Source organism: Cyclopterus lumpus, chromosome 15, assembly GCF_009769545.1.
Source record: "Cyclopterus lumpus isolate fCycLum1 chromosome 15, fCycLum1.pri, whole genome shotgun sequence".
Taxonomy (NCBI): Eukaryota; Metazoa; Chordata; class Actinopteri; order Perciformes; family Cyclopteridae; genus Cyclopterus; species Cyclopterus lumpus.
Window position 1 is genome coordinate 14913088 of NC_046980.1, and position 12170 is coordinate 14925257.

Consider the following 12170-nt stretch of genomic DNA (forward strand, 5'->3'; position numbering starts at 1 on the left):
CAGTGTAAAGTACAGTCAGCCCTTTCTCATTCCTTATGAGTCAAATACTGACACTTTGCCACGCCTTCACCGTCCGATACTGACACACAGGGCACCCTTTAGCGTGTTTAAGCAACTATGATGTAAACCCATCGTCTTCATTATGAGATGCAAGTATAAAGACTTAAAAAGAATCGATTTATAGAATCCCTGATTTTGTTTTATTTTCTGTTACTGCACACCAGCTGCTTTATTTAGTTTGGCATCAACATGAATAGTAATGTAATTACTTTCCACGAGCTAAACACCATGTGCATGATCAACAGCACAAGACCATTAGAGATGCAGATCATCTGATAGACGGTTGAGTGCATTTGGGTGTAGTGTTACCAGCACAATAGCACTGGGATCACTTTGTCAAAGGGATTAAATGGATTTACGTCTCTGGATTAGAATGCAACCAGCTGGGTATATTTGTGAAAGAATGTGTGTGTGTGTGTGGGGTGGGGTGGGGGGGGGGGGGGGGTGTCTGTGTGATACAGGGCTTGCTTTAATGGTACATGTCAGTTGAATTTGCTGTAAGAGGAATGCTTCTTTTCTTCAAAACACAACCAAATGAAACCTTGTTTTCAACAAATCAAATTCTCTGAGCACCTGTACACTGTATTAGAAACGTTTCTTCCCTGTTGCCATATAAATTGTGTGTACATCTCTTAGTGTGAAGAAAATGTGCTCAGTTCAGATTTCATATAAGGATACTGTACTGCATGCTTTTAGAGCTAATCTAATTAGGATTAATTAATTATTGGACCTCTAAATCTTGTTTTTGATCACCAATAATTAGAGGAAGGGAATCCCTATAACACAATGTTAATTGCACAATAACCTTAGACGCGGTCTAAAACAAACCATTAAAACAATGCTCTTAAACCAGCCACACTTGTAATTAAAAGGCAGTGGGAGGAATGATTACACATTGGGGCAAAGGTCACCATCAGTCTTTGGGGTCTTGACATAAGCAAGCGGTTGTGATTCTTACACGTATCACTTCTCATGAGGTCACTTTGCAACTGCCAGCTTCATGCTTGCCTTGTCAGCAGTGTGCTTTTCATCATCAAGCTAACCTTTTGTGAACAAAGTGCACTTTTTTTACTGTACTGTCGACATACACACTGAAAACAAGAATATCAGGAAATAAAATCCTCAGAATGCACGAGGCTGCACACACACAAGTCTGTGTGCAAATTTGAACTTTTTGTTTTAAAAAAAATATGAAAGTCAATTCATAAATGGTATAGATATCCCAAATATCCTCCATTCCACACAATGGCTTGGATAAATGAGCTACTACTTTAATTGATAATAGCAATTCACATTGACAACTGAATGCATGTGAAACAAATTGTACATACATTTAAAGTGAAAGCGGTTGATTGCATTGTAATTTGTTCACAAAATGATGATTTTGATTGTTGTTGGTGCATGATGTCTGATTTGGAAGGGGAACCAGTGGTGATGGTAAGTCATGGGTCAAACGCTTGAATCCGGGCAAGAAACCATTTTACAGAGGTAGGACATTATTTTGTAGTGGCAACTGGGCTTTAGTGCCGCATGGTAATTGGATTGATTCCAGGTTATTTTTTTGTTCTACAAATATTGACTAGACATTGCATGCTACTGTCTTCATGATTTCAGTTCATGTTTGCCCTATTGAGAATTCATAACAATGTTATAACACCAAAGTTTTAAAAAAACATTCTATGTATTTCTGCTATTCTGATTTTTTGATTGAATATGATAACAATAATCAGTCTACAGGCAAATTACAAGCACTTAATGGTGAATAGAACTGTTGACTGACCATTTTGTTATTTTATTTGTAGGCAGTTGGACTTCTCTCATTTCAATGGTTTTGCACGTTTTCTCAAACCCATTTATTTTCCTTTCATTGGTAGCATGATGTTCACCTCACCTGTTTGCTATTACTTAACCAACATGCCATTCTTCTCTGGGCCTCTTTTATTAGAGGTTTTACATGGCAGTTGTCTCACCTCCTAACACCTCACTTTGATTGACAATAAATGTTCACTGGTCATTGCTTTCGTTTCGGTACGGCGACCAAGTCACCTGATAGAGTTTCAGTCACGAGACCCCACTTCCCAATCTAAAATCCTACAAGCAATGCTTGACCACAGCCAACTATTTATTTGGGTTCTTTTCTCTTGCACTGCATTTCATCACATATGGCGCAGCTTTTCATTTAAGAAAAAAACAACGACACAGATTCCATTGAGTCTGTTGAATTAAATAGCCGTAACCAAATGTTAAAGTCCATTACGCAACAGAATGAACCGGCCTCATGCCTGACAATGTTTATCCCCTTACGAATCATGATCAATACTGGTTCTTCAATCTTTTAACAGTGATGCCAGTTTTTTTTATCTCCCCCCAACGAAGAGTCTAGTTCTTCAAGGTTATATCAAATATTCAGAAGGGCTCATTCAGTTACAACTTTGTCCTGTATTCCAGGTCAGTGTACGAGCAAAAAGGGTGGACAACAAAATGAAGGCCTATGCATAGCTCAGCCTTTCCTCTGCAGGAGTTACAATAGGTCACTTGCATGTGAAGTTTAATTAATGCCTTGCATGGTTACAACATGCAATGGCCAGTACTAGTCTGCATGCTGCTTAATAAATGTCTTCCTCTCTTTCTCTTTGCCTGTCCATGTTTCCAGAAGACAACTATACTGAAGGTGGGTATTTTTACTGTTGGTTTCCATTATTCATACATTTTGTATGCCTACACATTGTCATGGCTAAGGCTCCTCAAATAAATGCCAGCACATGTTTTACACTGGTTTTGGCATTGACGTAAGTGGTAAGTCTCATTAATCATTGGGTTTTGTTTATTTGTTTTTATTTTTACACCTCATAGTAATAATTCTTTATGTATGGGATTACACTAATAACTCAATGAAAAATTAAGATTGGGATGAGTCCTACTAGCCTTGGACTACTGATGGTTTGCTGCTTCACCATTTTATCTCAGAGGTTATTCAGTGTTCAGTTCTATTTCCTGAATAATAATTAAATGAATAAATAAAACAGCAGGGCTTTGGACCTTGAGCGCCAATGCTGAAACCAAGATGGACTCTTGGTAAAACCAATCAATCAGAAAGAAGGAAAGAATAAAATAATATTAAAACATTAAAAGGTCAAAGTGTCCTCAGAAAAAGTAGTTTTTTAAAGGCTTTGCTGAGCAATACTATAATAAAGTATTGCACTAGGTTCTGTAAATAGAACAATATAGAATAATTACTTAAATTAGTGTTAATGAATTAATTGGAAAAATGGTCAAATGTTCCTTTGTGGTAATTGCTATTATAAGCTGACACTATGGAGAGGTTAGGTTTCTGAATTAAATTTTATTTAGTTGAATGTCTTGTTGGTAAGTGTATTGTAATAAAAAGATACTTTAAGCACTTCACAGACATTTAACTCAATGCTATCTTCCTCATAAGCAAAATCGTTCCATTTTGTGTACTACGACTCCATGGGGACGTAGGAGATTATTGGTAGTTTAAGGTTGAACAGCAGGGTAATGCCAATGTAAACTATATATCAGGAAGAAAAGCTTGCTAAAGGAAATCACAGGAATTAGTTGCAGCTAACATAACAAGTATGACCTGACCATCTCCAATCAGCTTCCTTTTTCTTTGCATGACACAAGTATGACTCACTGTTGACAGTTGTTGGAGGTTTAAGGTAAAACAGTCTTTTGCTATATTTGTGCATAGGGATCGCTCTCTCATAGGTAGGTGGGATGATGGTCTGTGTACTTCTCATCTTAATGAAACAAAAAGGTCAGCCTGAACTTAGATTTATGAATGAAGACTAGTAAGAGGCTGATGATGCATTGCAACCTGCTATGGTTGACCAAATGCTCATTGTGCCAACCCTGTCCGTCCGCCCTCCTCATTTTCTCCGTCCCACTCTTCCCTTTCCCAACACTCCTCAAGTAACACAGACATCTGCTCTGAAAGAGATGCCTGCGTGTCAGTGTCACACAGCTTCCCATGATCCCTTGTTCTCTGCTGACTGTGCTCTTGTTTTCCTTTAAGGTCTGGCACACCTGATGATGGGCGACCAAGGTATGAGCTCTGTTCCTTTTCTCCATCATTCCTCCAGTGTCCCTCCTGCTCCCATTGTGCTCAGAAGTGTGTTTGCATATGACTCGTGCGCAATACTCAGGCTTGAAGCTTCATATATGTGCCGTCAGTTCGCTTATTTTGAATGACCTAGTTTATTTTCATTCTCCCAGTTACTTTTCTCACTCGCTCTGTATGACCCCTTTTTCAAGCTCATTAGGCTTTCTGCTCCCCACTCTGCTGAGTAACCATGTCATTTCAGTCCGTATTTTCTTTATTTTTAATTATTCACATCTACTGTACAATTCCGATGTTATGATGATGTCGTTTGAGTAAAGGGAAATTTGCATTAACAATATTAGGATATAATGCATGGTGGTGGAACAATAGCTTACTGAATGTTAAAGCTAATCCTCATCTGTCATGCACAGACGATCTGTCCATTCTAGCTTCATGTATCCATTTGTGCGGCTGCTGCATACGTTTATCATGCAGCAGAGCAGGGAAGTGAAGTGTTGTTACTCTCTTTCCACTTTTCTTCATTAGTTGCCTCCTTACTGTCACACATTTCCCTCTACCTGCACATATATGTAGCCATCGAGCCTCTTTCTCCTGCCGTCTGTCCTTCCCCAACTTGACCACGACACTTATCAGTGTCCCCTCTGCTTTTGTTTTCCCTTTTTGTCTGGAATCTGCTTTCTTCATGGAACATTTCATCAAATCTCATAGGTAAAAGTAAAGGTACAACGCATATAATTCTCAGAATTATTGAAACTAAGACAGCAGTGTTTGTGGCAGTACATACTTGGCCTAAATGCAGTTTATAAGGTCATTGGCATTTAAAAAAAAAATTGCTTTCTCAACTATACATGAACGATTTCCAAGGTAGGTGCCGCTTTCGCTTTGCATTCACATGTTTAAGCTGTGTCACCTTTCTTTTCTGCTTGATGCATGGGAATCATAAAAGAGACTCACATTAACACAATAGTTGCTGTCCTAGTTCCAGTACACCAACACCACCACTACTACCACCACCCAGGGGGTAACTACACTCTTTTTGTTTAAATAATGGGTTTGGGGTTTGCTGGGTGAGGCTGGATCATAGTGTTGTGGGCCTCCCATCCTGGCTGTGATCATCACCTCTTCTCCCTGTGGGGTAAGTGGACTTCTGATCTTTGCCATTTGACTCTCCTCCTCAGGGCAGAGAGGGGAAGTTTGGCTACTAAGGTCCCTTCTCAGCATTCAAGGTAAAACTTTGATTCTTTCAAGTTAGTCAATGAAGTAACACCTAATATAGCAAGTTATCGTCAACTTACTGAAGTTTGGTAAACTTGACTGTCAGTGTGTGTGGTTTACTATTTGGGGAATGACTTGTATAAATTAACATTTGAAAAGTAGTGATAAACACTACGACATTTTCACTGGAATAACGTTTTTCTTGATTTTGCTTGTTGCTTTGACAGTTTACTTTTTGCAAATTATTTTATGCAGTTTTGACCATTTCTATTTTGCCAACAAGAAATGTTGTGTTATGTTAAATGCTATCTCTTATCATACTTGTGAAGCACCATCTGAACAGGTAAGTCTTCAAATGGTCCATGCATGGAGTATAATGTATCTGCCGTTGTTTATGTTGTATGATGAACAATGTCAGATATGGGGTAATACCCAACCTCCTTGGTCTACTTGTGCTAATGCAAATATATATGGATACATGTGAGTTCGTTCTTCGATAACCGAAGCTGCCTAAACACGGTTAATGAATGGCGGTTTCTTTGTCGCATTGAATGATCACTGCAATGCAATTCCGCGCAGTAATCCGTCAGTTTGTTGCATTAATCAATTTGAAAAATGAGAACTGAGTCAAGGAAGTCCAGCAGAGACAGCTCGCTTTCAAAGTAAAAGTATAGAACACATTGGAAGTCACATGTGAGGGCTTTCACATCATCACTCACCATTGCATAAGGAACAGAGACACTCTTTTAAAGTTGCAGTGCTAATCTTTACTTAAACAGCTTTAACGAGCAATGCATTTTTATATAATGAACATGTGGTGGAAGAAGTATTCAGATATTTTTAGAAAAGGTACTAATACCACATTGTGAAAAAGATCTGTTACAATTAAAAGTCATGCATTGGATATGTTACTTTAGTAAAAGTATTATCAGTAAAGTGTTAAAGTATTAAAAGTAAAAGTAGATAGAACAAAGTAAAACTCTTCAGTGTTGTGTGCAAATGTTTAACTCTGAAATGCAGTGGGATAGAAGTAGGAAGTGGCATGAAAAGAAAAGACTTGAGTATTTCACAATTGTTCTTAAGTTTAGTACTTAAGTAAATGTACTAAATGTTCTTCATTGGAGACATGTCTGAAATCAATTGTACATTGATGCCAACAGGCAGCAGGCACAGGTGGAAAAGTCTGTAATTTCTCAAGAGTAAAACAATTAGAACAATTTAATTATGTTTTATATGTTATTACCCTAAAACAAGGATAAGCGGTTCGGATAATGGGAACATTACATCCCATTATCCGTTAATAATGTTAATAAGCATTTCCAGACCCATGTTGTGAGCAGATGACGCATGTGCACCCTGTTGGAGACTGTCATATTGAAAACACTATTTAACACTATTAAGGCAATGGTCAGTGGTGACGAGAAAGCATAAAATGCTTAACAGTGTATTCATTTTTGTTTCAACAGGCAAAAGGATATTTATTCATTCTTTTATTTTATTTCTTTAAAATAGTTAAACAAACAGTAAATAAACTTGAAGGATTTTACATGGGATAGCTTAGGGTATTTATTGTCATGACAAGAAAGCCAGCAATAAAGTCAAAGTTCAAGGTAAATCAACTCTTTTTACAATAATTTCAGCATTTACAAACACACAACTTTTGCTGTCTCTGTTTCCGACTCATTTTCATCAATTTTTCTTTTTCAAGTTGGTTAATGGGACAATTCAAGGATTAGTACGTGGAATTGTATTGTATTCATTCAATGCAACAATAATACAGGCCACACATCAACCACGTTTAGACAGCATCGGCTATCAAAGAACAAGATCGCGTATCAGAATACATTTGCATTAGCACAAGTAGTCCAATGAAATGCTGTATTACCCCATATCTGACATTGTTCATCAAACAACTAAGAAAGATGGCAAATTAATTATACTTAAATATACTCAAACTGCCCTATAATCTGCTGCTAGGAGTCAAAGCTGCGTTGATATAGACCTGAATAGCATTCACACACACCCCCACACACACACACACACACACACACACACACACACACACACACACACACATCCATCTCCTAAGGTAAGTGTCATTTCCACAATCTTACTGGTTCCTGGTTCAGCAAGTGGATGCATACCAGTTGGCTTTTCATTGCACACATACTTGACATACATACAGCAAATATAATTCTAGTATTAATCTTTTATTTTAATTAGAAAATCCCCACTGTACATGGTTCCACTTTACATTTGTGCAACCGTCAAGTTAGGCAAAATCCTTGGAATAACAGAATAGTTGTCATTGACCTATTGATGATGATCTTGGCATTTGGTATTCTGTAAACACAAATGCCAGTTTTTCAATGCAAAGGCAATTTTCTGTCTAAAACATGTAAAATGTATACATGGGCAAAACTGTAAATCTGGTGATCCTTGGTAAAGGTATATAACCTACGACGAGACAATTACTGCCCTTAGTAGTTTTACACTAGTTAAATGGTTGACTATCAAAGCTCTTTTAGAGCCCTAACACACCCTTGATGCTGGTGTTCCATAGATTTTAGTCTACACTATATGGCTAAATCTGAAACCCACAGTTTTTCACAACACAATATCAAACACCCAGTTTAGCTGTGGCAGAAGGGAAGCCACAGGGAGAGATTGAAAGAATGCTGGTGAGGCACAAATCGGACATGCGTAGCACACTGCTTCTAATTTGGGCCATTGTTGTCCCCTGTGTGGTACAGTGTGAAACATAGTCAGTCCAGTTATGTACGGTGTCGTCACAAACACTTGAGCATTACATCTAGGAACGTGGACAGTGCCTGTATTCATGGTCTGCTGCTTCAAGCTTGTGAGAATACTGTGTATTACGTTAGCCCCCTGAGGTCCTTCTGTGTCACGTTAACCACTTGTATGGTTTATCCTCTGTTTCATGGCTGGTCCCTTGAGGGCGGGCTAGTTTATGTGTGCTGCTTTCAGCCGGTTTCCTAAAACCTTGTTTCCATTCAGAGAGAGAGAGCAGGGCACACTGTAGGATAAGTCATAATACCGCTGGCACACAAATCACTGGGTATTTAATTGCTGTCATCACAATATACTGCCATGTGCAGCTTAAGAGGGACTGCAGGCTGTGCAGACAGGCTTACAGGTACTACTGGGCTTTTTCTAAATTAGTATACGTTCTAATGTAATTGCTTTCACCTTCTAAAGAATGGAATTGTCCCTTTTGATTATTCCCTTTTCTAGTTTGATTGCACATGTGCGGTATTTAATGTAAAATTAAATGGAAGTTTAAACACATTATTCCCCTTTTTTATTGTAGAGAATGCTGATAAAGCAGGGTATTTTCTATCGGCCAGGTCATAAACATGTGCTGTATATGAGATTGGATGCATTTCTGTTGTCTCTCAATGCCTCTCGACATGGCGAACAGGGCTAACAGTGGAAACTAGTACAAAAGTGCTGACAGAGCTAACAGTGTTTACCTGGGATAACTACAGGATAACTGGACGGCATTCATCAGCTGTAACCGCCGCCCTATGATCGAAGCGCAGAGCGGCAGCCGTGAGCGAGCCAGTGGGGCACGCTCACGTGCACTAACATGTGAGATCAGCCTGGCTGTGTCAACAAAGCAAGGAGAAGCTCTGATAACAACACACACAGAGGGCACCTTCATTCTTTGCTCAGGGAGAAATTACTCGACTATATCTACAAAGCATATAGTTGTTTGCTAAAAATGTAATGCTCTGAATCTCGCACCTTTTAAGTCTCATATTCAGAAATCACTTTCACATTGCAACGGTTCTGCTGTCTGAGTTTGCATGAACTGATGTAGATACTGAGCATCTACTTATCACATGTGACAATTTTACAGCTTGTAGGAGTAAACAAGCTGTATATGTGTTGTGTGTTATCATACATACAACTTCACTTTTGTTTTAGGGCTTTACCAGTAAACATTTATACAGTTGACATGATAAAGAGCAAAGATTTGCAAGTCTGTCTTTGTGTGTCTGTGATAAATCGGTGTTTTATGTTCTGAAACAACATGAAACGAAAACAATACCTGTTTTGACACAATGTTCCCCCAACATGCATAAATGTCGTGCTATTTGTCCAATGTATGCAGTATGGTCATTAAATCACATGCAAGGTAGATCTTTATGCAAAAGCAATATTCTAATGTTAGTGTCCCATCTGATCCAGGACATGTTGATTTATTAAACCTAAAGAAAGATCCTCGAGTAAGGAAATGTGCATATGTTTTTATTCCTTATGGCATGGACTACCATAGTAATGGATAGTAAGCTGGGATTCGGCACAGCTCAATGAGTAAGTGCTGTAGGAGTGTGTTGAGGACAGGGAAAGACATTGAAAACTGACATGTGGGATGTTGAAGTACTCATTTACTTGAACACGTGCTGAGAAAGACGCTTTAGTGTCCAGGATGTTGCACAGTTTGACCACCTGCATCACTGCAATGGTCATTAAAGGTCATAAACCAACATTACACAGCAATTGATGCTTTAACTCACACACTTGAAAAAGCAATAGCAACACTGACATGCTACTATATTTGAATATTCTTTTGTTAAAGTAATTTATAACCTTGTATTTTGCTTTCTAGCTTTGTGCTGTGAAATGCTTCTGTGACTTTATTCCCTGTAATTTGTTTGAAGATTATACTTTAGTCAGTTGTTCCTTACGGAATATGCCACATTAGTTTCTGGATCTCACATATCGCCAACTACATTTTCAAATGGTTAAATAAATAGTGCCAGAACGAAATAATAATAATATTAATAATCATCATAACAACTATTTAAATAGCGCAAGGTCAAATAAAGAAAGCAAGAGCAATCAAATACAACATCATAGTCAACAAATAACAATAAGACATAAAACAGCAGAAGTTAAAGTAATGGAAAATAATTAACAGCAAGAACAAATAAGAAGTAACTCCACTTCAATAATTAGAAAAAAGACAGATGCTTAAAGTGAGAGGTTTTCTACTCTATTGACTCCCCCTGGATTATAATTTCTCAGTTTCAACCCTATAAGAATATTTGTGGTTCCAGTCTTTTCCTTTTAGATAAATACTAATCTGTGAATTATGTGTATCATCTTTCTTTTTTTAAACAAAACGTCTTTTAGCGAAGTCTTTTGTGTTCATTTCTGACAGGGTTGATTCTCCTGGATGGCACAGTCAGAGATAATAACCCCTTACAGTGCGTGGTCTCATAATGTGAAATGCCAGTGGAAGTGCAGTTTGAGAAGCTGACTCAGAATGTTCAACAAAAACGAAATTGGGTTTATCTCCACATCTTGACATATGGGTAACACCACCACCATCTGGTCTGACAACTCCAAATTTACTGTGAGAGCCCGTCTAAATATTATAAAGCATACAAATCAGTAGCGCTCGCTCATAAAGGGAATGTGAAAAAAAAGAAATGCAATACTAAATGTTTTTGGTCTGAGATTAGTTTACTATTGCTGGCCTAAGGAGTTACGTACCTTGTTAACTCAGAAGTATATTTAGTGTTTTGGAAATAAACCACTTTAACCAATGTTCTATAAGACATCCTACATACAGCCTGTCTCCTCCTGCAGGCAAAGCCTTTACAAGTATAAGCCGAGCGCTTACAGAAAGACGTGAAGCTGCCCTTATATTGATGTGTTACCTCGCAATTTATGTCATATTCAAACAGCTCACCAATAAAAAAAAGGTAGTTATGCACAAGGAGGTGAAGGAAAATGTTTACCATGGAATTATCCTGCAAGTGTCACAGTTTTGCAGTTTTAAGTCTCAAAAGCTATTTATTTTTTTCTCACATCTTTGCAAATATTTTTGAAAGAAGATTTTAAGCAGACTTTTATTTTTTCAAAACGAAGCAGATTTTCCTGTCGACCGACATACATTTCAAAGTTAATAAGGAAGAAAGCTCCTCCCTGAACTATCTTTAAATCCCTATGATGGAAGTAAAAAATACAAATACAAATACTGATTTACAGTTTTATCTGCAATAAAACCTTCATTATCTGCATGCAGCAGAGCACTCAAGGCAACTACTAAGACGTGTAATTGTTGCTACATCCACAAAGATTTGGTAGACTACGACAAGAGAACGGCAACGGAATTCTGTCAAAACTCATTTCACACGTATAATTAGTCACGCTCCCTCATAACAGCAGTGTGAAAAACGTGATGAATGCTAAAGTGAGGGGGAAAGTGTGATGCATAAATGTTGTCATGATGTTAGTAAGATGTGGATTTTATTGTGCAGTCAGGTGGAATAGTAGTCTTTGATTAGTGATGCACAGATCCAATACATTGCTACTGATTGAATCCCCCAATTGCCAGAAGCTTATGGAACAATATGACGAACATGTTGACAACGCTGAAATAACGTACAACCTCATAAGCTTACATATTAAAGAACAATAGCTATTCCTTTCACACAGTGAGGAATACAGATTTTAATTAAAGAGCACTGATCAGCAAACTGTTCAGTCAGAAACATTACCATTTACTATTCAAACAAATAATAGGCTTTCACCTAAAGGACTGCTGTTCATTGCCTCAGTCAATGTTGGTTCCTTTGACACATAACTTCCATAGTTATTTTAATCTTAACCACGATCTCTTCCTACACCAACGTTTTATTGCCTAAATCTTATAAAATTGTTTCCTTGGGTGACAGTAGTTTATTTTGAAAAGACTGCATGCATGTAAGCTAGAGTTTGGTAAGCTGTACCTTCTGCCCAAAGCCATCAGCTCTTTGTGAAGGATGTGGTT

At 37.9% G+C, this 12170-nt stretch overlaps 1 protein-coding gene across 1 annotated transcript in view; it reads left to right on the top strand.

Annotated features, from left to right (window-relative positions):
* The window catches only part of LOC117743931 (neurexin-1a-like), a 227525-nt gene that overhangs the window by 14536 nt on the left and 200819 nt on the right, over nucleotides 1-12170 (top strand). The window contains 4 exon segments of the mRNA XM_034551908.1: nucleotides 2714-2731; nucleotides 4100-4129; nucleotides 4856-4867; nucleotides 5326-5373. Of these exon segments, the coding sequence (XP_034407799.1) occupies nucleotides 2714-2731; nucleotides 4100-4129; nucleotides 4856-4867; nucleotides 5326-5373 (108 nt within the window).